Source organism: Drosophila takahashii, chromosome X (assembly GCF_030179915.1).
Source record: "Drosophila takahashii strain IR98-3 E-12201 chromosome X, DtakHiC1v2, whole genome shotgun sequence".
Classification (NCBI taxonomy): Eukaryota; Metazoa; Arthropoda; class Insecta; order Diptera; family Drosophilidae; genus Drosophila; species Drosophila takahashii.
In genome coordinates, this window is record NC_091683.1 from 6018703 (window position 1) to 6044942 (window position 26240).

Consider the following 26240-nt stretch of genomic DNA (forward strand, 5'->3'; position numbering starts at 1 on the left):
ACTTTCCGTGTGATTTTGGAAAAATAAAATTTTCGCCAATTTTTAATTTTTTTATAAGGGGGTACCCCATGATTTTTTGCGAAAAATTAAAAATGAATAAATTGTCAAGGTTTAAATGCCAATCGTTAGGAAATTTAATAACGAGTTCAGAAAGGTATGACAATCCATACTTTGAATCAGTATTTGCTTTGTTTTAGCGAAAAAACCGGTTTTGTTTTTTATTTTTGGAAATTCGGGATTTCAGTTTTTGACAAAAATTGAAATTTTTTCTTTTGGTTTTTTTGCTGTAACTTGGCCAAAAATGGTCCTACACCAAAAATACATACTGTTTTGAACAGATAACAAAATTTGCTATAAATCCATAAAACTTTCCGTGTGATTTTGGAAAAATAAAATTTTCGCCAATATTTAATTTTTTTATAAGGGGGTACCCCATAATTTTTTGCGAAAAATTAAAAATGAATAAATTGTCAAGGTTTAAAGGCCAATCGTTAGGAAATTTAATAACGAGTTCAGAAAGGTATGACAATCCATACTTTGAATCAGTATTTGCTTTGTTATAGCGAAAAAACTGCAACGTTTTAGCGAAAAAACGGGTTTGGTTTTTTTTTGGAAATTCGCAATTTCAGTTTTTGACAAAAATTGGAATTTTTCTTTTGGTTTTTTTGCTGTAACTTGGCCAAAAATGGTCCTAAACCAAAAATTCATACTGTTTTGAACAGATAACAAAATTTGCTATAAATCCATAAAACTTTCCGTGTGATTTTGGAAAAATAAAATTTTCGCCAATTTTTAATTTTTTTATAAGGGGGTACCCCATGATTTTTTGCGAAAAATTAAAAATGAATAAATTGTCAAGGTTTAAATGCCAATCGTTAGGAAATTTAATAACGAGTTCAGAAAGGTATGACAATCCATACTTTGAATCAGTATTTGCTTTGTTTTAGCGAAAAAACCGGTTTTGTTTTTTATTTTTGGAAATTCGGGATTTCAGTTTTTGACAAAAATTGAAATTTTTTCTTTTGGTTTTTTTGCTGTAACTTGGCCAAAAATGGTCCTACACCAAAAATACATACTGTTTTGAACAGATAACAAAATTTGCTATAAATCCATAAAACTTTCCGTGTGATTTTGGAAAAATAAAATTTTCGCCAATATTTAATTTTTTTATAAGGGGGTACCCCATAATTTTTTGCGAAAAATTAAAAATGAATAAATTGTCAAGGTTTAAAGGCCAATCGTTAGGAAATTTAATAACGAGTTCAGAAAGGTATGACAATCCATACTTTGAATCAGTATTTGCTTTGTTATAGCGAAAAAACTGCAACGTTTTAGCGAAAAAACGGGTTTGGTTTTTTTTTGGAAATTCGCAATTTCAGTTTTTGACAAAAATTGGAATTTTTCTTTTGGTTTTTTTGCTGTAACTTGGCCAAAAATGGTCCTAAACCAAAAATTCATACTGTTTTGAACAGATAACAAAATTTGCTATAAATCCATAAAACTTTCCGTGTGATTTTGGAAAAATAAAATTTTCGCCAATTTTTAATTTTTTTATAAGGGGGTACCCCATGATTTTTTGCGAAAAATTAAAAATGAATAAATTGTCAAGGTTTAAATGCCAATCGTTAGGAAATTTAATAACGAGTTCAGAAAGGTATGACAATCCATACTTTGAATCAGTATTTGCTTTGTTTTAGCGAAAAAACCGGTTTTGTTTTTTATTTTTGGAAATTCGGGATTTCAGTTTTTGACAAAAATTGAAATTTTTTCTTTTGGTTTTTTTGCTGTAACTTGGCCAAAAATGGTCCTACACCAAAAATACATACTGTTTTGAACAGATAACAAAATTTGCTATAAATCCATAAAACTTTCCGTGTGATTTTGGAAAAATAAAATTTTCGCCAATATTTAATTTTTTTATAAGGGGGTACCCCATAATTTTTTGCGAAAAATTAAAAATGAATAAATTGTCAAGGTTTAAATGCCAATCGTTAGGAAATTTAATAACGAGTTCAGAAAGGTATGACAATCCATACTTTGAATCAGTATTTGCTTTGTTATAGCGAAAAAACTGCAACGTTTTAGCGAAAAAACGGGTTTGGTTTTTTTTTGGAAATTCGCAATTTCAGTTTTTGACAAAAATTGGAATTTTTCTTTTGGTTTTTTTGCTGTAACTTGGCCAAAAATGGTCCTACACCAAAAATTCATACTGTTTTGAACAGATAACAAAATTTGCTATAAATCCATAAAACTTTCCGTGTGATTTTGGAAAAATAAAATTTTCGCCAATTTTTAATTTTTTTATAAGGGGGTACCCCATGATTTTTTGAGAAAAATTAAAAATGAATAAAATGTCAAGGTGTAAATGCCAATCGTTAGGAAATTTAATAACGAGTTCAGAAAGGTATGACATTCCATATTTGGATCAATATTTCCATTGTAACAGCAAAAAAACGAAGTATTTTTTGTGAAAAATTTGGATCTGGGTTTTTGGGAAAATTTTGAATTTTTTTCTGTTTGTTTTTTTGCTATAACTTGGCCAAATATGGTCCTACACCAAAACTGCATACTGTTTTGAACAGATAACTAAAAAATAAAAAAATCCATAACACTTTCCGGGTGATCCTGCAAAAATAAAATTTTTGCCAATTTTCAGTTTTTTTGTAAGGGCGTACATCATGATTTTTTGCGAAAAATGGCCAAAAAATAAAATGGCCGGGTTGAAATGCCAATCGACTGGAAATTTAATAACGAGTTCAGAATGGTATGACAATCCATATTTGGATCTATATTTCCATTGTTACGGCCAAAAAACTAATTATTTTTTTGTGAAAAATTGGGATCTGGGTTTTTGACAAAAAATTGCCTTTTTTTCTGTTTGTTTTTTTGCTATCTTATCTTGGCCAAAATGGTCCTTAATTTTCTGAAATTAATAACTTAATTAATAACAACTCTATAATTGGATTTCATGAAATATTTTAAAATTTTTTAAGAAATTCCACAAGTAAATAATTACCGTAGGGCAAAGGGAAAAGTAATTTGAAAATGATAAACATGGCTGAAACAATGCAACATTTCTGTGATAATTTCGCTTAATTTGAAAGAGCCTGTCAACGTCACGCTGTCAGTTGTTTTCAGCTCGTTATCCTCGTTATCCTGGTCAACCCTCACACACACACACACACGACGAGCACTCTCACACACACACAGCGATAAAGGCACCAACACAGGGACATCTGCTCTCGCTTATGATTGGCTTGTTGGCAAAAGGAAGCAAATGAAATAAAAGGCGGCACACAAAAGCGACGGCAGGTGGCGAATAAGGGGGCCGGGGGGCGGCGGGGGGCGGAGTGCCACGCCTATTCTTCATAAATAATAAATAAATATAATTTCCAGCGCAAGCGCACCGCAAAAAAAAAGCGAAGCGAAAAAGGCGAAACAAAAACAAAGCACAATGCCAGGCAAATGAGAAAATTACATCCCTTCATTTGTTTAACACACACACAGAAGAAGGGGAGAGGAGAAGGAGAGACAGTCATTGTTATTGTTTTCCCCCTCCCCTTTGTACTCCCCCCCCCTCCTCTTTTACCCCCCTCTCCGCCCTCATCTTCATCATCAGCTGTGGTGGCAACCTCATTTTCTTATGCGCCCTTTGTGCTTGCTCTTCCTTCTTATCCCCACTCACCTCTCCCCCACCACCCCTGCGTACGTGTGTGTGTGTGTGCGGGGTGTTGCCTTATTGTCATTGTCCTTCTGCCGAAGTCGGCGTCGCTGCCAACGCCGCTGCCGACAGCATTAAGTGATTTGAATTTTATTATTTACAGGTACATTTTCATATACGAAACAATGCAGGCGAAGGCGGCACAGTGGAACAAATAGGTAAAAAATAACATAAAGATAAAGGGTTTTAAAAAATGATTTCAATTTTTTTAAAAATATGAAAAATAAATAAAAGAATAATATAAAACTAGGGTTTAAGTATAAAAAGAACTTAAAAAAATACTTAACAAGGGAAACAAATATTTCTAAAAATATAAAAAGTTAAAAAACTTAAATTATATTTTTATTACGGATCCAAAGTTGAGTTGGGATGTTTTAAAATAGACCTTATCATTAATTTTTGGTTGTCTCTTTGATCTTAATCTGCGCTATTGATATAACATGTCTTCACAACACACAAAATTAAACTATTGGTATAATCGTTTTTTTTTTAATTTAAAAATTCTACCTTATTTTCTCTAGTTTTAGCCCACTGTTCGTCAGAACAACAACGCTTATGAGGTTTTTGTGCTTGTGCCGTAATTTAACGAAGTCAAAACGAGAAGACAATAAACAACGACCAGCCGGGGAGAAAGGAGAAAAGGGAGAAAGCTTTGGCTGCAACAAATGAGAGAGCGAGATTAACAATCGGAGGCTGCGCAGCGTGGCCAAGGAAGGAGAGAGGGAGATGGAGATAGTCAGAGCGAGTGAGAAGGCAAGAGAGCAGGCCAAAAGGTATTTCTATGAAGAAAAAACACTTTATTTTTTAATATAAAAAATAAATAATAAATGTATAAAATAAATATAAATTTAATTTTTTTTAATTTAAACTTTATTCCGTTTTTACAGCAACAGTTAACCGGATTTCAAACTGTGTGGGTAAGCTCCTTAATTATAAAGCGAGTCGCAGGCGCACCCTCACACACACACACACACTGAAACACTTGCACGTATATATTAGCCCAAGTCCTTTGGCAGCTGCATAAAAGCCGCAGGATGCTGCCTGCATTTCCACAGTCGCTGGCCAAACGCTCAGCGAAAAACAGCTCTTCGATAAAATTAAACTAAAAACAATTTCATCGCCTTTAAAAATATATATTTTTTTGGTGGCGCCAACTGGCAACGATTTGAAAAATCAAAATTCAAAAATTCCTTTTTTTGTTTTGTGTGCCGTGAGTGAAAAAAACATGAAAAATAAGACAAAAAATTGCTAAACATAAATAAATGATATAAAACAAACAAAAAACACAATATTTTCTAGTAATCAAAAGTGGAAAATACATAAAATGCAATCTACCATATAGAAAAAGTCGAAATTAAAAAAATATATTTTTTTGGGTGGAGAATTTTGTTAAAGAAATATTAAATGTACGAATATTTTGATCATTTATAAATTTCAAAATACCGTAGAAAAAGTATACTTTAAAAATATCTTCGGAGGACTGAGAACAGTTCTGGAAAATATAAAAAAAAATAAGAAATCCCAGAAAGAGATTGAATAACTAAAACAAAACGCCTATAATGGCTGGTCCGTTTATATCGCCGCTGCCCGGCGATCTGCTCACGGAGTATATGTTCGGCCGGAGGAGGCAGCGCCGGAATCGGACGACCTTCACCCCCCAGCAGCTGCAGGAGCTGGAGGCCCTGTTCCAGAAGACCCACTATCCCGACGTCTTCCTGCGCGAGGAGGTCGCTTTGAGGATCAGCCTCAGCGAGGCACGCGTCCAGGTGAATCCCCCTAAAGAGCAGGCAAAGTATCCAGCCAGTTGGCCAACCTACCGACCTATCGCGATCCGAAGTGATCAGCATCAAAGGATTTCCGAAATTCAAAATTAGTAGCATACTTTTTGGGGTCCATTTCTGATTTGATTTTGTTTATTGATTAAATTATGTAAACTTTTTATTTTATATTGCTTATGGATCGAATATATTTTTGTAAAGCATCTTACTGTTTCCCTTTCTTTTATTAGTTTTATATTGATTAAATAAATATTCATTTTTTTTTGTCTGAAGAATAATTTTTAATTTCGAAGAAAAATTCGACATTAAAAAATGTTATAAAATATTTTATGTATTTAACGTTTGCTTGATTATTTCACCAGTAACTTTTTAAATTATAAAATAAGAGTACTATAAACTTGATTAAAATTCTTTGATAAACTATGCAAATTATTAAATGTGAATATTTTCTTTTGGGGATTAAAAAATAAGAAATTATGTTTTTTAAAAATCTGTGTAAAAAAGTATCATTTTTTATAGTAGGTAATATAAATAAATGTTAATTTGAGTCATGTTATGAGAAAGAAATACTCCTAAAAAATTTAACATTAATTAAAACTAAAGTCACTTCATCGAGTATAATTTCAAAAATTAAAAATAAAAGAAATATATCATAAGTACCTTTTATTAAACGCTTTTCCACCTTGTGATCGGCAGGTGTGGTTCCAGAATCGGCGGGCCAAGTGGCGCAAGCAGGCGCGCCTGCAGCTGCTGCAGGACGCCTGGCGGATGCGGTGCCTCAGCCTGGGCACGCCCCCCGTCATGGGCGGCGGGTCGGTGCAGGGGGGATCTGCCTCCGGAGCTCCTCCTCGTCCCAACAGCCAGACGCCCGAGAACCTATCCTCCTCCTCCGGCAAGGACTCCGACTTGGGGGAGGTGAGCAATGGACCCAGTTCCGGTAGCTTCACCATGATGCATCCGGCATTCCAGCAGCAGCAGCAGCAGCAACAGCAGCAGCAGCACGGCCACCAGCTGGCCCAGGATCAGGAGAAGCTATCGAAGACCTACACGGAACTGAAGCTCTACAAGGCGCCCACGCACGGCATGGAGCTGGGCGGAATGGACGCCCTCTCCGGCCACTCGGACGAGGGATCCGATGGCTCCGATTCCGAGGAGATCGATCTCACTTCCGGCGCCTGCATTGACTTCTCGCAGAGCAGCAAGCTCCAGCAGCAGCAGCAGAGCAATCAGGGGGCCGCAGGATCAGCGGAAGCGAATGGTGTCCTTTAGACAAGGATATTTATAGGGATTGGAACGAATAAGGATACAGCTACTCACACTCGTACAGTGCTCACTCGCCTTAGTGTATTTCTATTCGAAATTCCCTTTTCAAAGCGTAGAACTTTATCTAAAACATGTAGAACATGTAATCGAAAATTTAATAACTTTTTTTTTATTTTTAAAATATCAAAAAAAAATTTTAGAAAGTCGCCAATGGATTTGCTTTTCTGGCAATTATTTTCTATATTTCTGGAACATTTCTTAAATTTTGATTAATTTGAAGAAAATTTTCTTTACCAGTAGAAAATTGTTTTTATTTTAAAGAAAAAAATCGACAGTTAAGCAAATCCATAGGCGATTTTCTAAAATTCAGGGCGATTAATTTTTTTTTGAGTGAATGTAATGAATTTTTCTTTTTTTTTATATTTTCTGTACTTTGAAACCTGCATACCATTTTTACTATATTTCGAAAACTGCACTCCCAAAATTTCGAATATCAAAATTCCTATTTTGAGCGATCACTGTACACATAAAAATGGCGATGTATATAACGGACATTTAATGTGCATTTTATTTAACCATTTACATCTGTATAAGGATTTTTGTTTAGCAATAAAAAAGAATGTAAAAACATGAATTTTGTTTCAATTTTTATTGAAGTTCTTAGAAACCAGCAATATTGCCCTTAAAAACCAAGACTACAAAAATGATTATTTTTTAAGCTTTTTACTTGATTTTGTTGTACAATCAACAGTGGATGTGTTTTGAAATTGTCCTAAATCCGCAGAGAAAAGAATCTGCAATGATGATATAATAAGAGGATCATGCAAACAATAATTCCGAGTCAAGTGAACTTACTGCTTGAGCCCAACCAGCGTATTTTCCGTGTATCTCTTGAAAGTGATTGGAAACTTCGTCATAGATCTTTTTCGATACGTTCTTCTGACCCGTGAGATGTGGCAGGTAGTATTTCTGGGCAATCCTGTAGATGTGTATGTCCACGGGCACGGACTCCAAATGGCCCATTGACATGAGGCAGATGCAATCGGCCACTTTGTAGCCGATTCCGGGTAGTTGGGTCAATTCTTCGCGCGCTTTTTCAAACGGCAAACCCCTCAGTCTTATAAACCAGTTCTGTCCCCCCTTCTTCTGGATCTCCTGCAGAGTCTGGGCTATGAACTTGGCCCGATAGCCGAATTTGGCGGCCCTCAACTGGGCATTTAGATCGTCGCACGAGATGTCCTGGAATCTGTTGAGTGTGGGAAAGGCGAACTCATCGCAGTCGTTGAAATGGCCAATTTTGGCGCCAAAAGTAGCACAGAACCATTGGATCATAGATGATATCCTGCAAGAAATTTAATTTAATGATGGAATAATTTTACTGATTGATAATACCTCTTGATATTATTATTTTGGCTGCAAAGGAAGCTGAAAATGTTCTCGAATGGCTCCTGGGAAAGAACGCGTACGGGTTTACTTAGGAACTTTACAAAGTTCTCATCCCTGTTTAACCAATCTTTTTGGTTGACTTTCAAATCGAAATCAGCCCGCAGATAATCGGATATTAAAGATGTGTAGTCCACTGGGATCAAAGGAGTTGCTCCGTAGGCCTCAAAACTTATAAAGGACTCTTCTGGCTCGAGAACCCAGTAAATGTTGAAAACAACTCCGGAATATTTCGTTCTACTGCCATCACAAATTGAACGCCAGCTGAAAAGTAAGGTTTTTCTTTAAAATTTATAACAATATTATTATTTTTTTAGGCAACCTACCGAAAACTTTGACCTCCCAGCAGAGTTCGTTCCAAATCGCACTCCTCGAGGGATAGTTTTATATTACCACGCTTTAGTAAAATAGCTTTCATGATGGAACTTTAAAACGCAATTAAATCTATAACAAGAACCGGTTTCTTAAGTTTCATTTGGGAGGTTTTCACAGGAAATTAAACGGGAAAAAACTAAAATGCTTGTGCCATCAGCTGTTTTGCGTTTGTTTACCATTTACCAGTTGGGGTATTCCCCTATGTTGTTGAATTTCTGCATGCCGCCAGTGTTGGCAAAGGTATTTGGTTTATGTACCTGTGCGGAGTACATAAACAAGTACCTAAATATAAACATTTAAATTTATAACAATGTTTGGTTCAATTTTTAAACAGATGTTTCATGTTGAGAAGTTTGGCGGAACATAGAACATGTAAAATTAGTCCTTTTTATTTTTAGTTACTGTGTAAAATTGTTAGCAAGGTAAGAAGAGCTACAAATATACTTTCGAATTTGATTTTAAAGTAGGTAATGCGTACTGGTGATACTTAAATGTTACAAAGTTGACATGACTTTTAATAAAATAAGCTGACAACTGTGGTTTTCAACGATTCAACAAAGTTTTAAACAGCCGATCAACAGGTGACCGAAATGTTAGAATTTAAAATTTATATAAATTTAAATAAAGAATTTAAAGCGGTCTAGGGAATTCCCCTAATTGATTTAAGTATCGGTATTTGCGCACGAAATATCGGTACTTTCGGCCATCGCTAGGTACAAATGAGCCCAGGAAGGGGAATACCCCCAATACTGGTCACAGCTGTTGCGATTTTATCACTCCGGCGCCGCTCTTTGTTTTTATATATCTTTTAATTATTACCAAAAGTGGGCTTGCCAAAAATGGGCTGGAAGTTATGGCTCTTCCTGTTACTGCTGGCCCTGGCCCTGGGCAGGATTTGGTGGCGGAGCCAGGAGGGCGGCGAGAATCCGGACGTCCTGCCCGTCGTCCTGTGGCACGGAATGGGCGACACCTGCTGCCTGCCCTTCAGTTTGGGCTCCATCATGAAGCTCATCGTGGAGCAGACGCAGGGCGCCTATGTGCGCTCCCTGGAGATCGGCGGGAATCCGGTGATGGACTGGCAGAGCGGCTTCTTCATCCATCCCGACCAGCAGGTGCAGTACGTCTGCCAGCAGCTGCTGCAGGACGAGCGGCTGGCCAAGGGCTACAACGCCATCGGCTTCTCGCAGGGAGGCCAGTTCCTGCGGGCGGTGGCCCAGCGCTGCCCCCATCCGCCGATGCGCACGCTCATCACTTTGGGCGGCCAGCACCAGGGCGTCTTCGGGCTGCCCATGTGCCCCACCCTCAGCCGGAGTACCTGCGACTACCTCAGCCGGCTCCTCAACGGTGCCGCCTACTCGGAGTGAGTCCTGGTCCTTCTAGCCATCTATTGTCATAGTTCCTATGGCTTAATAGTAAGATGTGTGGTATAAAGGATGAGATTTTGCATCCAGATCCAAAATTATTTCATTACTAAGCCCTTAAGAACATTTAATCCGAGTTCGCATCGTCTAATCATCTAATATCATAGGAAAAAGTATGTTTTCTGGTCAGAAAATAGTAAGATAGGAGGTATAAAGGATGATATTCTGCATATAGATCCGAAATTATTTCATTACTAAGCCCTTAAAAAGATTTAATCTGGCTTCATATCATCGGAAAATATGGTTTCCGGTTCCATCCTAGTAAAACAGATAGGTTTCTGCACCCAGATCCAAAATTATTGTATCAAAAAAGCTCCAAAAGACTTCATTTTAGTTTTTTTTTTCGAAATAATATTGTTTCCGTCCCCATATTAGTAAAATAGATTAGTTATGTGCATCGAAATTTAAATTTATTGTATTAACTAAGTTCATATCCACGGGATAAGTTTGTTTTTGGTCCTATAATAGTAACGTAGATCAAATTCTGCATACAGATCGGAAATAATTCTATTAATAAGCTTCAAAAGATGTCATCTACATTCATATCACCGAAAAAATATGGTTTCCAGTCCTATAATAGTAAAGTAGACAGAGTTATGGATCAGATTTTATATCGGATCCATAAGAATTGTATGAAATAGGTATTTCTGTTAGAAAATGAAAGGCATGCAATATCTTTTTCGGCAACTTTATACAAAAGCTAAACAGAAGTGTAATGTTTTCCCAGGAAAAAGAGTTACTAAACCAATAAACTTGAAAAATAAAGCTTAGGTCAGTCAATTTTAGGGATCCGGATCCGATTGCTTATGTTTATGTTACTCGATACGTTTCGAGTTCTCTCCGTCTCTTTCTAAACGATGTTTATTTTCATTTTTCATAGGGAGGTCCAACAAAATCTGGTGCAGGCGACGTACTGGCACGATCCGATCATGGAGAACCATTACCGCCTGGGCAGCACATTCCTCGCCGACATCAACAATGAGCTGTACTTAAACACGTTCTACGTGGAGAATCTCCACAAGCTGAAGAAGTAAGTTGGATAGCTTGAAGTAAAATAATATCTAATATAATATCCCTTGCAGATTTGTGATGGTAATGTTCCTGAACGACACGATTGTCCAGCCGAAGGAGTCGCAGTGGTTTCAGTTCTACACCAGCGGCCAGGACAGAATCATCCAGCCGCTCAACGAGAGCAAAGCGTACCAAGATGTATTGATATATTTTTTCCATATTTTCGTAGATCTAAATTCTTTCTTTTCCCCCCAACACAGTTGAAATTGGAGAGGATGGAGCGCGAGGGAAAACTAGTCTTTCTGGGCGTCGAAGGTGATCACTTGGCCATATCCAAAGCTTGGTTTATCAAGAATCTCGTGCCCCTGCTACTCGAGAAATGAGATGGGTTTGGGTTTTGGAAACTAAGCAGCCAAACGTGATAGATTAAAATATGTGACAAAGGATTTAAACTCGTATTTAAGTATGTTTTTTGATACAGTATACACCTTTTTACATGTTTAATTAGATATTTAATAAATTCAGTTGGGACATACAAAATGTGTGTGTGTTGGTTTGCTTTTGCTTTTCTCGATTTCTCGCTTTCACTGTTTAACTAATTAACTTAAACGTTAGGATTACGTCTCTTTTAGATGTCTTAAGTAGTTGTGCCCGATATTTCTCTGAAATATTCAATGCAAGGCAACCGCGTGTTCCGACTAAAATGATTCCATACACGTAACCGTATCGTAATTACTCCGTATATATAGTATATTATATATATGTATATGTATGTTTGTTAGGTATATAACGCTATGTACATGAGGCAAATAACAAAAGCAGCTTACAGACAACCATAGACAAAGATATAGGCGTACATATAGAAATAGTTTAGTTAGGATTCACTTTTCACAGGCGATTGATTGGATGGGAAGGGGGGGAAAGTTGGGAGTGCAGCTGGTTAGATCGTAGATTTTATCGCATGGCAAGCACATCATAACTTGGACTTTGGATTCGGATTGGTGTTGCGGGCGAAGAAGATCTCCGGGTCCTTGTGCGGCCGCTGGATCTCGCGATAATTGTTGACTATCTTTTTGGACTCATCTTTGGGACACGATTGCAAATTGCGAAACACCTGAACCTGCAGAGTAGGGAAAGAGTTAATGGGGTTTTAAATGGAGGCTTTCTAGGGGATCCTAGATGATCCCAACTCACCTGACCGCGCGACACGTAAATGGGGGTGCGGTAGATGATCCAGGTGACACTCTCGAAGTACGGCGCCGTGGTCAGCGAACCCTTGTACGTGTAATAATGTTTGCTCAGCTCCTGCAGACCAATCCACGATAGGCAATCTAAATGGGGGATGGATACAATAATATAATAGATTAATTATTTAAAATTCGGTATAGAAAATACAAGATAATAGCTCAAATAATTAAGGGATAGATAGAATAATAAAATTCGGTAATATTAAATAAATAATTAAGAGATAGATAGAATAATAAAATTCGGTAATATTAAATAAATAATTAAGGGATAGATAGAATAATATAATGCATGAATTATTTAAAATTCGGTATAGAAAATACAAGATTATGCCTCAAAAAAAATTTAAAAATTCGGTATAGCAAATACAAGATAATACCTCAAATAATTAAAGGATAGATAGAATAATATAATACATAAATTATTTAAAAATCGGTATAGGAAATACAAGATAATAGCACAAATAATTAAGGGATAGATAGAATAATATAATACATGAATTATATGGTAAAAACTCGTAATTTAAAATTAGATAACATTAAGGAGTTATTAACAGATTTTACAATAATTTATTTTTGATTATTTTAGCCCCGGGAAAAATCATTCCATACGCACCGGAATCCAGCGACGCACTCGTGTGGATCTTCTGAACGATGCGGATGCCCTCGGTGATCTTCTTGAACTCCGGACAGTCCTTCTCGCCGCAGGCCTGAATGAAGAAGGCGACGACGGCCAGGCCGTCCGGTTTGTTCTTGGCCTCCGCGAAGTCCTTGTACTTGGCATTGTAGTGAACGGCATGCGCCTCCATCGAGTACTTCATGCCCTCCAGCGTGTGCTCGCAGCCGGATTCATCGCAGTCCGACCAGTGGAAGTGCAGCTGCTCGAACACATACATGTCCGTGTCCAAGGCACCGCCGATAATGTACGGCTGCTGCTTGCGCTTGCTGAACGTGACCATGGCCGAGGTGCCGGTGTTCTGCACCCGCGCCACGCCCACCGGCTCCCAGTGGCCGTGGTACTCCAGCGGATCGACATCGTCGATGTGCTCGATGGCACGGTTGCTGATCTCGATGGGGGATTGTACGGGCATTGCTGTCGCTCGGTCGCCTTCTCTTGGTTATTAATTATGCTAGAAATAGACAATGAATAATGTTTAATTAGAATGCATATTTATATATATTAAGATGGTAATCAAATTAAAACAAGAGAGAACGCTATAGTCGGGTGGGTGTCCCGACTATCTAATACCCGTCACAATTTTTTTGATTACGCATAACTTTTAAATGAATGGTCCGATTTGAAAAATGTCTTCTACATTTCGGTAGGTATAAAAATACACAACAAAATTGCATTTATACTTCTCGGAAATCTTTAAAGGTGTGGGCGCCAAATCGTTAGTGGGCGATTGTGGGCGTTAGAGGGGGCGTGGCGATCGGCTGAAATAAACTTGCGCTGCGTAGGAAGCCAAAGAATATGTGTGGGAAATCTCAACTATCTAGCTTTTGTAGTTTCCGAGATCTCAGCGTTAAAACGGACAGGCAGACGGACCCTTTAACTCTACGAGTAACGGGTATAATTAATCTTTAAAATATCCCTTAACAATAAGAAAAGTGAGCCCAACCTTTTTCCAGTTTCGAACTCCTAATCCTAACTCCTAGCACCGATATTCCTAGCACCCAGTCCGTCTCCTCCTCCTGGGAATCCCTATGTGATGTGGGCCGCGTTCAGGTATTTCTTCTTCCGGAGCTTGTAGACACGCCCGCGATCGTCGGCGCTGGCGTCCAAATGCTCGGCTGGTGACAGCAGCGCGGCTCGCGGCGGCGGCGGCGATGTCGACGTCGTGGTGGCGACTGCTCCGCTGGGCGCTCGCGTCTCGGAAAAGTTCTCTATGCCGGCGCCTCCAACGACCGACGCCTGCTCCTCCTCTTCAGATCCGCGGATTGATTAAATCCGAGTTGGAGAGTTGCACCTGGAAGAGGTAAAGATTGCGATATAGTCGGGTGTATGAAAAGTGACTTTATTTCAAGAAGAATTGAAAAATGTATAAATCTTTGAAATAAACGCGAATTCTTTAGTTTCTTATGGCAATTAATCAGAAGTAATCAAGTTGAATCAATCTTTAAAATATATATAAGTATAATTATCATATTGAGTTCAAAAACTAGAAACGCGAATTCTTGAGCTTCCCATTGCATTCAATAGAATTTATATATTTTCCCATACAAATCGAAATTTTAGTATTTCGATCGGTACTTTTTGATCAGTCTTTGTTTTATGGCATCAATAGTTTTTATTTTCCACTTGCTTGTCCTATTTGTACGCTTGATATATCTAGTAATATCGGGTTTCTAAAAGCGGTAATTTCCCGTATCGGGAGGGAAACGGGAGCCAGCGATTCAGGGCCACGGAATCAATTAAATGTTTAGCAATTCGCGTGCTGGGGATCCGCCCTTCCCGCCCTCCCCTTTTCCATTTCCCGTGGAAAATTGACACCGCTGCCCAATGCATTTTCATTTTCCACCGCCCATCGGCGTTTGATTAGCAATTTGTGTAATTAAAGTGCGTTGGAGGACGGCAGACAGAAGTCGGAGAAATGTCTTTATTCACACAGAAAAAAAATTCGATATGAAATGGGGTCAACTCTACCTTATTTCATATCAACAAAAAAAAAAAAATATCAACTTGATATTTTATTATAACATATAAAATACCAAATTTAGTTTTTTTTTTACAAATAATGTAATATAAGATAAACATAATCCTTATTCATATCAAAATGATATGAATATTAAAAAAAATAAAATTGAACAGCACATATTAATCTGATCTTTTGTCAATTTTTTTTCTGTGCAGTGGGGAAACCTCCTCTTTTGCCGCTGCTTAAATATTCAGGCGTCGAAGGAACCGCAAAGTTGTCATCTTGTTTGCACAATTTTCCTCGTTATAAAGCAATTTTCATCTATTGATTTTCACTTTATTTCTACTTTTAATAAAACACAATTGAAGCCGGGTTACGAATGAGAACGGTTGGCGCAATTAAATATTGATTGGCAGGGAAATTCTTGCAATTGAGGCAACAAAAAAAAGTGTTATAGGGGAGCATATCCACAAAAATCGAAGGCCAACAAAATATATGGCTATTAATCTAATCGATTTGGGTATGATGGGGGTTTGATGGAAAGATTTGCTAAGAATAAGTGATTAAAGATCATAATAAAAGTAAGGGCTGGCTAAGGATTCCAAAATATAATATTATATCCCAAATAATCAACGACTTTAATACCCCGCAAGTGTCTCGTTTATGGGATTTTATATACGTATGTAAACAAATAGGTAATTTCTAGGCAGGTGTCGAAAGGTAATTAAGATAAGAACTTCGGAAACCCAGCACATAATGTATGAAAGTTACATATTAAATGGCATTTCACAGCTTTTTGGGTCAATGACAGTTTGTTTTTTTGGTTTATAACTTAAAACTAGAAACTCACTTTAACTTTATGCTTTATGCACTTAACAAATTTTAATTAAAACTCCTCAAAACCCAGACAAGAGTGCCATAAAACAAATGACTTTCCTATCGATTTATGGAACTGCTTAGAGCCAGATTAACCCGACGACCAATGTTAAATATTTGCCAACAATAAAACCAAATATGATTTTAATTGGCAGTTTTATAATCCGCCAACCGACGCACTCAGAGATATAGAAACGAATACACTTGTGGCTATAGTCACAGACATCGTACAGGTGCAAGTGTCAAGAAGGCAGACGTGTGAGAAGTGAGGAGCTTGAGCTTATCGCCAGCGATAGGAACTCGGGCTACATATTTACGACAGACATAATGGGGCGACGGCGACTCGAATAAACGAATCGATCATAACGAAAGCATTTCCAGATAATAACTTCTATTCCTATTCCGATTCCTATTCCGTTTCGATTCCCAATCCGATCCAAGGCTAGAAGACTACACAGAAAAAAGATACGATATGAAATGAGGTCAATTCTACCTTACTTCATATCAATTTATGATTCAAACATATCAATTTGATATTCCAAATTCAGAATTTTTTGAAAAAATAATGTAAAAAAAGATAAACATAAGCTTTAAGAAGAACTTGATCTTTAAAAAATATAAAATTGACCAGCACATATCAATCTGATCTTTTGTTAATTTTTTTTTTCTCTATAGGAACTTTCGGCCTCGATTTGATGGTAACCAGAAACTTCCAGAACCACTTGACTCAGCTAAAAATTGCAAAATGCATTGGTCATTGGCCTCTTCATCGTTTAGAAATGCCAAATAACATACATCTGATAGCGATAGCTTATCTGATATCCGATTATTTCGTATTTCGCTCCATACTTTGCTCTCGACGTCACTGATATATATAATACTTCACGTACATAGATGTATCGTTTCTTCTCACGTGATTCTTCGCAAGATTTGATCGCTTGGGGGTAACAAACAAACAGTTTTCAATTAAAGTAGCTATCTTATCGAACATTTTTAATGGATTTTTGTCCAATTTCTTAATTAATAATGCCTATTTTAGACCTGCATTTAATTCGGATTTAAAAGAAATCGTTTCACATATACATCCATTTCGTATTTACACATTTCAGTTATATTTTTATGTTGCGTGCTGAGGCCACTTGATAAGATCTTATTCAACTAATTAAAGCCACTTGCTTTATCCAGTTTTTACCGACATTTCTGTTTGACATATAGAGAAGCGCCTGATGTTTTCGTCCTTATCTTATCCAAGATATATATGATATTTTTTTTGTATCTCTCTGACATCCATATGCATTTATCTTGTATTTGTATGATTCTCCACACGAAGACACAGTGTCTGCCAATTGTATTGCATTGTCTTCATAAAGATTTTTTTATTCCAATTATTATCCTTATTTTTAAAATCTAGCTATCTAAATCCTTTTTCAAATTTTCTTCTTATTCTCTTGGAATTTTGAGGCCTATCGTTATCCACATGGCGCCTACAGTTCCGACCTAAAAAGCAAAGACAGATTAGAAATGGTTTATAGTTCGAGATATCTGCGTTTTCTTACCTTCCCAATTCGGGTTCCAAAGTTCCAAAGTCTCCTTCTCATTTTCGTTTTTCTCCCACTGCAATGATTGTGGTTACATGTCCACTATCGCACTTAACGTTTTTACTATCTGCATAAAATTACACAACTAATGGTGGGTAAACACAGCACACACGGAAAATCGTATTTATAGCCCGGTATTTGCGTTATCATTATGATAGAATTTGCATAGAGTGGAGAGGATTTTATTTTCGGCCATTGATAAGGCGTTGGATTCGGATTGATTCGATGGGTGGAAAATTAACGGAGCCGAATTCAAGTGGCGGATTGATTCAAGTGCCTTCAGCACGTCAACGGAGGCCTTGGAGGGGTGCGATCTGGGTGCGGGATAAGGGGCGTGGCCGGCTAAGTTAGGCGTTTCCACCCAGATAAAAAACGAAACATGACAATCAGTCATGTTTCCGCTATCAAATGACTCTTTGATTTCCGATTCGAATCAGGAGAGTCTTGCAAATTGCTTTTTTTTTATTTAATTTCGCGTTCAAAGGGTACGTTTGCACTTGATAGTGGGATAATGATATAATGGTATTGTGTCATAAGTTAAATAAAAATTTCCATTTCGTGTCATAGCTTTAAAATCGGACTTTGTCTATAGATTGGGGTTTCCAATTAGAAATTAAGTACTACTGTTCTTAAATATTTATATTTCTGTTTAAAAATATTTTCCAGAAACTAATAGTTTAACTATTGGTTATCTTCCAATTAGTTCCAAGATTCGCTATTAAAAGAAATACAATTTATCAATAGTACATTTTCAATTGTCTCCTCATCGAAATCTAATGATATTTTCGTGTTACACATTTTGTTCGCCGTGTAAATTCCTCTTATCGAGATCATGTTGAAGCGAAACGTCAGCAATTCCACTTAGTTGATATCGAATTTGGAGCTTATCGCACCAGATGAACGACTTGTACGTCCGGATGGGAATGGGGATGGTATGGGATCAATGTCTCTGGGGTGGGCGTGTGGAATCAGCGGAATTTATGCGGTTGCAAGTGGCCGTGAAATGGGCAAGTTCATATGTACATGTATATGTACATATCGTATGCGCGGTCGGACCAAAATACTCCGCAATAAATAAATGTGGTTAAGTAATTGCATTGACCGATGGCCCCAGCGAAAGCAAATAAGTCAACAAAACGATACACTAGTCGACGAAATACGAAGTACTTTTGGAAACAGATGGACCTTGAATTCCCACAACTATTTTTAATTAAATCTATGGGGAAAACAAAGCGACTGATGGTTGGAAAAGCTTAGAAAAACCTCAAAATACATCGTTATAATTATTTCAAAAATTGAAATAAAGTAGTTTTAGAGTTTTAGTGGACAGTTCCCAGCCACCTATGACCTCATCCATCCATCAAACGCGTTATCCAACTGGCCATCCAACTAGCATTATATATGGGCAAGTCAACGTTGACGAGGCGGCAGAAGGAGCAACAGGAGCTAGCTATCGACCAAATAACAAATATCCTAACGACTCAAATCCCCTGAATGTCGGAGGCGGGGGTATGTGCATATATATAGATTAAAAGCTAGGCAAGTGCGAAACACTAGACTAGTTGTACTTGTATCTAAAATATATGTGTTTTGGTTTAATTGAAATTGGAATGTTCAACTTGTATAAAGCAAATACCCAAAGGTTCTTTGGGTTGTTATTTTGTCAGAAAATTTCCAATGATTTTGGACATTTTTAAGAATCTAAAAAACAGTTTCTTGTTATATTTTTTAACTTTTCTAAATGATTAAATTATTAATTACTGTAAACCTTATGATTACAATCTTCTTGTTGACCGCATTTAAGTATTTTCTAAGCATTAGAAAATAAGATGCAATTTTCTAAAGGCGTTTCAATTTACAATTGATTATTTCTATTAACACACTGACTCGAATAAAGTATAAATAAACCATTAAAAGGCAAGCAAAAAATCGCATAGTGAACACTCTTATTTGGGGCTTGATTACTTAGGTTGTTCATAAATCCCATAAATCTCAAAACAAATTAAATATTAATTGACTCATAAATCAAATATTTTAAACAGGAAAAACACTAAGTATTTTTATAGTTTACCTAATAAAGTGATATTCAAATTTTAAATGTTTTTTTAATGAGATAGCTTACTATAAATACTTGATTTTCAACAAGTCGCATTACAAAGGGAAATCAAAGCCTAGATACCCTGTAATTTCCAATAAATTGGGGACCCAGTTTTGTATGGATTGTTTACGTTTACGCATGTTCCCCCTGCCCAACAGATGGCGCTATCTTCCCCAATCTATGTATGGGCTCTCTTTTGTTCTCTTTTTCTGCTCTCATTGGCGCTTGTCACGCGACAATTAATGAAGGTACCCTGCTTTTGCAGGGTATTTCGAGTTTAGTCACTGCATCAGCTGTTTTGATTGTGCTTTTTGTGCAGGAAACCGCAAGAGTAGCGAAACAGCGAAATAAAATGAAGCAAATCAATAAAATAATTTTTTCAGCTCCAAGTGCAGGGTCAAAACACACACACACACACTCAACGTTGACCTTCACATGGATGCAGAGGGGGAGAGCGCGAGAGAGAGGGGGAGAAAGAGTGTGAAATTCACGTGAATAAGAAAAGTTGCTGAGTGGGTGGGAGAGGGAGGGGTTTGTAAAGTTATGATTAACGGAACAGCAGACAGCACATATGTATGTAATATCTGCCGCTATCTCGCTCGCTCCTCCGCCGCTCTGTATGCTCTTTTTTATTTTTCGCTCTGCTCGCTCATTCATTTGCATTTCGGTTGTTATTTTTTTCGGTTTTTGGATTTTTGGGACAAGCGGCCGGCGTTGTTGTTGTTCTTTCCTGCTAAGTGTTTGTTTTTTTCCGTTGGCGGCGACAGACATTTTTAATAACCAACATACACACACACACACACTCCTAATTTGCGCATGTTTCCGCGTGTGTGTGCGAAGAAGAGGAAGAGCGGAGTTTTTTGGAAGTGGAAGTTTTGTGTCATCTTATTTCGCTGGCAATATTTACCTGTTGATTTAGTTGGGCTTATTTCTATTTGACGGTCGCCGCTTTTCCCGGTTTTCCTCAGCACTCGCCTCCCCGATAATTAATTAGCAAACAATTGACGACGGCATTTATTTATGCTCGCAATTTCGCATTTGCCGCCGCGCACCGACACACATTTACACACGCACTGCGCAAAAACAAGAACAAAAATCATGTACAAATGTACAGCGCGAAATTGAAGCGAACTTGGGGATTTCAGAACGGGATTAATTCAATGCGCGCAGCGGTGAATTGATTGCGATTGGTAACTAAATTGGAATCATGGTTCACTTCACGTATGAACATATGAACTTGAGCTAGTTCCAAGCGCTCCGGTTCCGAAGTTTATGCGTGCGCCAAGCCACGAACTAGCTGTAGTTCGTGATTTGTGGGGGGTTTTTGATGGCTATGATGTTTAATATGAACAAAAGCAGTAAATGTAGCCTATAAACGAACAATTAAATTATAAACTTTTCTCTAACTGCCATCACTAATTTTTTAAATTCAGGGAAATTCACAAACTAATGACGTGTACCCGCATTTCCAGCAGAATGCACTAACGCGTTCGGTAAAACACCAAGGAACTGGTTCTTTGCGGAACGGAACTAGAATTTAAAATGGGATCTTCGGGATTTTCAAATCTTAAACTTTAATGTAAAAATATAAAAATGTTAAAAGAAAAACAAATAAAAAAAAAAATTTCCCATTCTTATCTTTCAAATATTTCTTACTTATAAATCCCTATACTTACCTTCAAAAACCGCACATAATGCAACTGAGTCAATATGACGGTTAAGAAAATAAAGTTTTTAATCATACAATAAAAGTATGCAATAAATATTCATATCGTAGTTGTTATATATGTATAAAATCAACATGGGTTCTTATCTTTCGCTTGAGGTAAACGATTCTCGTAACAGTTTTGGTAGTTTACACGGTTATGTACAGTATTTGTTTAAATAATTGTAGTTATTATGCAAATGTATTTAATCACTATATAATTCGATCTTGGAAACTATAGGCAAAATATCTGTTTTGGGCTTCTTTACCTTTTTTCTTTGTTAATTTATTACTGGGGATTAAGAAAGGTTTTAAAGGCCTAAACAGATAATATGAATTTCAATTCATTTTAAAGAGAAACTCGGAATTTTCAAACATTCTTACAGATATTTTCAACCAAAAATTTCTTAAAGAATGCAAGACAAAAATATCAAATAAAATAAAAATAAGATTTATAGGACTTTTTGGCCCAAAGAATGTGAATTTGAGACTCATATTGCCTATTCTTAAATCCATTAACAAATCTAGCATAACTAATTAAAAACAATACCATCAGTGATGCAAAAAAAAAAAATGTAAATATTACTATACAACTTCCGAGAGGATTATATTCTAACCCTAATACCAAAATTGTTTTTAATCCCATAGTTTCCAAGTCGAATATTGGCTTCACTTTCTAACCACCCCTTCGATTTTTGGGTTGTTTTCCCAACTCCACGTTGACCGGATGCTAGCTGGCTCGATTCTGGAGACGGGAGCACCGGGGACAGGGGTCGACGAGGCTGCGGCTCCGACTGCTGATCTTCCAGCAGGCGTTGTGGAAGCAGGCGCCGCATCTCTCGCATCGCTGCACCTTCCGCTGCCACGGGTAAATCAGTTCGCCGCCCTTGCAGTGCTCGCAGAGGAAGGCACGACCCGTGCAAAGCTATTTAAAATATATACAACAATAAGTATTAGGTAAAATCATTCCATTCCGATCACTAACCACGCAGTTGTGGACATGCTGCTCGCTGAGAGCAATCACCTCCTTGATAGAGCGATTCATGCTGGTGTTCTGCACGTCCACGAAGTCGCACATGGACCACATGTCCGGATCCTGGGTGATGTGCGCCGGAATGGCCGTGAAGAAGGCCTGCTCCCTGCAAGATCAAGGAAAATGGGTTAAGAACAAAACAAGAGAATAATACAATTTTTTTTGATTGCGCATAACTTTTAAATAAATGGTCCGATTTAAAAAATGTCTTTTACATTTCGATAGGTATAAAAATACACAACAAAATTGCATTTATACTTCTCGGAAATCTTGAAAGGTGTGGGCGCCAAATCGTTAGTGGGCGATTGTGGGCGTTAGAGTGGGCGTGGCGCCCCAGCTGAAATAAACTTGCGCCGCGTGGGAAGCCCAAGAATATGTGTGGGAAATTTCAACCTTCTAGCTTTTGTAGTTTCCGAGATCTCAGCGTTTATACGGACGGACAAGAATATATACACTTTATAGGGTCGGAAACGCTTCCTTCTCCCTGTTACATACTTTTACTCCACGAGTAACGTTTATAACTAGTTGGCTATTTAAAAGAGTGAACTACCAACCTCGTTGCAAACCGACAATTGGCTATGAATCCCTTGACCGCCCTAAGCTGCAGTCGCTTCCTGCGCGCCTTGGCCAGCTCCTTGTGCCTGTAGAGCTGGGCATTCAGATCGGGGACGTGGAAGAGCGGAAAGGCGTACATCTGCTCGATGAGGCGGTAGGCGAAGGAGCACACCGGATAGCAGCGAAAGTCCCAGGAGCGCAGGATGCGGGCGGGTATCGCCGAGATCTGGTTGCGATGGCACCCGGTGCACAGATATTTCCCCAGGTAGCTGCAGTAGCGAAAGTGCTGCTGCAGATGCTTCGCCACCCGCATTCCGCAGCCGGCACAGCGGTGGTTTTGTTTCTCGAGCAGCTTGCCGCGATTCTCGGCGGGATGTTCGGTGAAGATGATCTGCTGGCGCGGCGGCGCCCAGCTGGAGGTGCCTCTGGTGAGGCTAGCCTGCTCCTCCTTTGGCAGGGGCAGCGGCAGCAGTTGCTGCGGTGCCTCCTGCTCCGAAACCAACCACTTGAGGTGGCCCAAACGCGGCAGCTGTTGGTCGCTAAAGCGGCTGATTAGTTGCAGGCCCACCGCTTCGGCACTGTGATTTTGGATAGCACCTGGTATCTGCTCCACATAGGGCATTAAATTCGGTTCCGAGGGATTCATTCGGACCCCTGGATTAGCAGACATGCTCCACTTGACATGCTCGATGGCCGTGATGCAGGCCTCCGAGATCCGAAAGTGGGCATTCTCCTTCTCCAGCTGCGTATTGTTGTGCGTCTGCCGGGACATTTGGAGGAAGGAGGCCAGCGACTGCTGGTCCATCTTGTCCGCGCTGCCCGGCGTGAGGCTCACCGAACTGGAGGTGGAGGTGGTGGAGGAGCAGCCCTGAATGTCCCAGGGCGACGAGGGAGCCGCCGACGTAGCCGCCGCTTCGTCCAGCATGCTGACGCCCTCGAAGAGCGTCTGCTGCTTCTTCAGCTTGCGTCCGTTGACGGGGAGGAAGGTGTCCAGCATGCCGCCGTCGCCGGAGGCATTCAAATCCTCGCCCACGCCGCGCTGAAACCAATTGGTGTAGAGGGGAGGCGAGCTGAAGAGGCTGCCCAGATAGCTGCCCACCGAGGAGGCAGTTTTGGGTGCTTCTAATGCCTCCTGCTTCTCCACTGGCGCAGCTTGAGTTGTTTGATCCGTCCAGATCTTGATGTCATCGCAGTTGATCAGCTGGATGCGCCTAGCTGGACTGGAGCAGGAGCTATCCTCCCTGATTTTCGGACTCCTGGAGCTGCTGAACGTTTGGCAGCGCCGCCTGGAGGAGGCTCCCCTCTCTTCCAGCTCCTCCACCGCCTGGCCGAGATTAGGCAGGCTCTTCAAACGCCGCAGGAAGCTGCGCCGCTGCAGTTGCTCCTCCTCTGGAACCACCTGCAACCTCGGCGAAACGCTGAAGTTGGGCTGCGAGCAGGTGCGTCGATGGCGCAGCTGATGCCGCACCTCTAGCTGGCCCAGCAGGCCGCTCTGGTTCAGCTGGACGGCCGTGAGGCAGACGAACAAGGCGGTGGCATCCGAGGAGCGCCGCAGGAAGGCCTCCTCGCTGGGATAGTAGAGCTCCATGAGCTCCGGATCGGCGACGAGCGACTGGAGGCACTGCGACAGGCAGCGGGCGCGCAGGCAGCGCTTGGTCCACTCGGACAGGAACTCCTCCACTCCGGATGCACTGACTCCTCCTCGGGGGCAATCGGGGGGGCGATTTCCCGCACTCGCCAAGAGGAACTCAAAGTCGTCCGCCAGTCGACGCAGTTCCACGGGCTGCAGCTGATAAAACAGAGAATATACAGAAAATACAGAGAGTGCGGCGTTGCATAAATACAATTCGATTGCAAAACAATGGGGGAAGTGGGAGTGCAAAAGATGTGGCTAGCTGATACCCTCTCTTGGTTTTTTTAAAACTCAAAATCAATTTATAATTAAGTAAATTATATACTTATATAAAAAGCAATGGAAAATCTTTATTTATAAATTTTAAGCATTTTTATAGCCATTTTTAAGCTAATATTTCAAGATTTATAAGTAGGAAGCCTTTTCTATAGAATAAATTTATAATTAAGTAAATTATATACTTATATAAAAAGCCAAATTTTAAGATGTTTTATAGTCATTTTTAAGCTAATATTTCAAGATTTACATATATGTAAGTAGCAAGAATTTTTAAAATAGACTGTCTTCCATTTAAGTTTTATATTTACCAGAAACAGGTTTAAATTATATATTTTTAAGAAAGTTTATTCAAATATTTATTAGAAATGAAATCAACTTTAAATTTTTTATCTATATATATAGAATATATATATTCTGGTTTTAATACAAAACTTAATGATGATATATTTTAAGATTTTTTAATTGTTTAATATATTTATAAAAACAGTATTAACAGATGAATCATATAAAATGGGTTATCTCCGTAATGAAAAGTAACGAAACGCCTTTTGAAACCAATATGCCCCCTCCAAAGAGAAGGGTATCCCTGTTTATAGGGTGTGTTTATATTTACCAGAAATATAAGTAATTTTAAGAAAGTTTATTCAAATAGTTCTTAGAAATAATAAATAAACCTGTATTGCTAAATAATAGTTTGTATATATATATACAATATTTTATGATGATATATTGCAATATTTTTGAATTTTTTTATACACATAAATAAACAATATTAACAGATGAATCATATAAAACGGGTTATCTGCGTAATAAGAGTTACGAAACGCGTCTTGCAACCAATATGCCCCGCCAAAGAGAAGGGTATCCCTGTTGATAGGGTGTGCGTGATGTTCTGGGGATTTCCAGGGCGATTTACTCACCAGTCCATGTTGCAGAATCCGGGTGCAACTTTGGGCCAGCAACTGCAGTCCGTCCGTCGATTTGGCCCGGAACCAGAAGTTCGTCGATCTCCGCAGATCCGCGAGCAGCGAATTCCTGGCCACCTGCGATTGCTGCTTCTCCTTCTGCTTCTGCTGTTGCGGATTCGGCTGCGGCTGCTCCGCTGTTGCGTCGCCTGCTGTTGCGTCCACTTCCACGGCTGCGTCCACATCTGGAAAGGGGGGCGGCGGGGGCGTGGCCATTGCTGCACACTGTCACAGGGGCGGAGGCGGGGGGCGGTGGTGCAGCGGTTGCATATTCGCGGTGCAATTAAATTGAAATTAATTTATTTTGATTATTTTTGTTAGTGATGGCACAGCACTTCAGGGCTGCCAGATGATTTTTGTTAGTGGTGGTACGCCACTTCAGCGTTGCCAGATGAAAATTCAAAAAATCAGTTAATTTGAAACATGTACAATAAATTAGAAATATCTCAATATGATGTTGTAGAAATGTTAAGATTGGAAAATTGGTATTAGTATTAATATTATTTTTTTGATAGTTTTGAAATGTTTTAGGAAGTCACAATATTTAGTGTTTTTGTGGTGCAATGGTTGCTGTCTGTGCTACAAAGAGTAGCTAACGAAAAT

The 26240-nt window shown here is 38.8% G+C and overlaps 5 protein-coding genes across 5 annotated transcripts; 2 read left to right on the plus strand and 3 right to left on the minus strand.

The window, feature by feature from the left end:
- Positions 1-5271: 5271 nt before the first annotated feature.
- On the plus strand, positions 5272-7349 carry LOC108054400 (homeobox protein OTX2-A). The gene is made up of 2 exons (XM_017137336.3): positions 5272-5487; positions 6196-7349. The coding sequence occupies exons 1-2, from the start codon at positions 5281-5283 to the stop codon at positions 6766-6768; spliced, it is 780 nt and encodes a 259-aa protein (XP_016992825.2). The 5' UTR covers positions 5272-5280; the 3' UTR covers positions 6769-7349.
- A 59-nt stretch (positions 7350-7408) lies between these two features.
- Ogg1 (8-oxoguanine DNA glycosylase) lies at positions 7409-8743 on the minus strand. The gene is made up of 4 exons (XM_017137334.3): positions 8532-8743; positions 8155-8469; positions 7618-8104; positions 7409-7556 (listed from the first exon to the last, which is right to left on the minus strand). The coding sequence occupies exons 1-4, from the start codon at positions 8621-8623 to the stop codon at positions 7470-7472; spliced, it is 981 nt and encodes a 326-aa protein (XP_016992823.2). The 5' UTR covers positions 8624-8743; the 3' UTR covers positions 7409-7469.
- A 582-nt stretch (positions 8744-9325) lies between these two features.
- Ppt1 (Palmitoyl-protein thioesterase 1) lies at positions 9326-11552 on the plus strand. The gene is made up of 4 exons (XM_017137384.3): positions 9326-9940; positions 10882-11031; positions 11084-11210; positions 11273-11552. Exons 1-4 carry the CDS (start codon positions 9420-9422, stop codon positions 11393-11395), a joined length of 921 nt encoding a protein of 306 aa, XP_016992873.3. The 5' UTR covers positions 9326-9419; the 3' UTR covers positions 11396-11552.
- Positions 11477-20669, minus strand: CAH3 (Carbonic anhydrase 3). The gene is made up of 5 exons (XM_017137385.3): positions 20375-20669; positions 13879-14226; positions 12873-13386; positions 12207-12343; positions 11477-12132 (listed from the first exon to the last, which is right to left on the minus strand). Exons 3-5 carry the CDS (start codon positions 13345-13347, stop codon positions 11986-11988), a joined length of 759 nt encoding a protein of 252 aa, XP_016992874.1. The 5' UTR covers positions 13348-13386; positions 13879-14226; positions 20375-20669; the 3' UTR covers positions 11477-11985.
- Positions 20670-21178: 509 nt separating this feature from the next.
- Rubicon (run domain Beclin-1-interacting and cysteine-rich domain-containing protein rubicon) lies at positions 21179-25967 on the minus strand. Its single transcript, XM_017137392.3, has 4 exons — positions 25593-25967; positions 22760-24549; positions 22158-22311; positions 21179-22097 (listed from the first exon to the last, which is right to left on the minus strand). The coding sequence occupies exons 1-4, from the start codon at positions 25851-25853 to the stop codon at positions 21903-21905; spliced, it is 2400 nt and encodes a 799-aa protein (XP_016992881.2). The 5' UTR covers positions 25854-25967; the 3' UTR covers positions 21179-21902.
- Positions 25968-26240: the final 273 nt, after the last annotated feature.

What these genes read in the sequence shown, in the direction of transcription:
- Ogg1 (XM_017137334.3), bottom strand. Translation starts at nt 8,623, where the DNA reads ATGAAAGCTATTTTACTAAAGCGTGGTAATATAAAACTATCCCTCGAG. An exon ending in CTGGGAGGTCAAAGTTTTCG is followed by an intron (nt 8,470 to 8,531) that starts GTAGGTTGCCTA and finishes CTTACTTTTCAG; the next exon opens with CTGGCGTTCAATTTGTGATG. An exon ending in ACGCTGGTTGGGCTCAAGCA is followed by an intron (nt 7,557 to 7,617) that starts GTAAGTTCACTT and finishes TCATCATTGCAG; the next exon opens with ATTCTTTTCTCTGCGGATTT.
- LOC108054400 (XM_017137336.3), top strand. Translation starts at nt 5,281, where the DNA reads ATGGCTGGTCCGTTTATATCGCCGCTGCCCGGCGATCTGCTCACGGAG. An exon ending in TCAGCGAGGCACGCGTCCAG is followed by an intron (nt 5,488 to 6,195) that starts GTGAATCCCCCT and finishes TGTGATCGGCAG; the next exon opens with GTGTGGTTCCAGAATCGGCG.
- Ppt1 (XM_017137384.3), top strand. Translation starts at nt 9,420, where the DNA reads ATGGGCTGGAAGTTATGGCTCTTCCTGTTACTGCTGGCCCTGGCCCTG. An exon ending in AATCTCCACAAGCTGAAGAA is followed by an intron (nt 11,032 to 11,083) that starts GTAAGTTGGATA and finishes TATCCCTTGCAG; the next exon opens with ATTTGTGATGGTAATGTTCC. An exon ending in AGAGCAAAGCGTACCAAGAT is followed by an intron (nt 11,211 to 11,272) that starts GTATTGATATAT and finishes CCCCCAACACAG; the next exon opens with TTGAAATTGGAGAGGATGGA.
- CAH3 (XM_017137385.3), bottom strand. Translation starts at nt 13,347, where the DNA reads ATGCCCGTACAATCCCCCATCGAGATCAGCAACCGTGCCATCGAGCAC. An exon ending in GAGTGCGTCGCTGGATTCCG is followed by an intron (nt 12,344 to 12,872) that starts GTGCGTATGGAA and finishes TCCCCCATTTAG; the next exon opens with ATTGCCTATCGTGGATTGGT. An exon ending in TTTACGTGTCGCGCGGTCAG is followed by an intron (nt 12,133 to 12,206) that starts GTGAGTTGGGAT and finishes CCTACTCTGCAG; the next exon opens with GTTCAGGTGTTTCGCAATTT.
- Rubicon (XM_017137392.3), bottom strand. Translation starts at nt 25,853, where the DNA reads ATGGCCACGCCCCCGCCGCCCCCCTTTCCAGATGTGGACGCAGCCGTG. An exon ending in AATTGTCGGTTTGCAACGAG is followed by an intron (nt 22,312 to 22,759) that starts GTTGGTAGTTCA and finishes TTGATCTTGCAG; the next exon opens with GGAGCAGGCCTTCTTCACGG. An exon ending in AGCATGTCCACAACTGCGTG is followed by an intron (nt 22,098 to 22,157) that starts GTTAGTGATCGG and finishes TATTTTAAATAG; the next exon opens with CTTTGCACGGGTCGTGCCTT.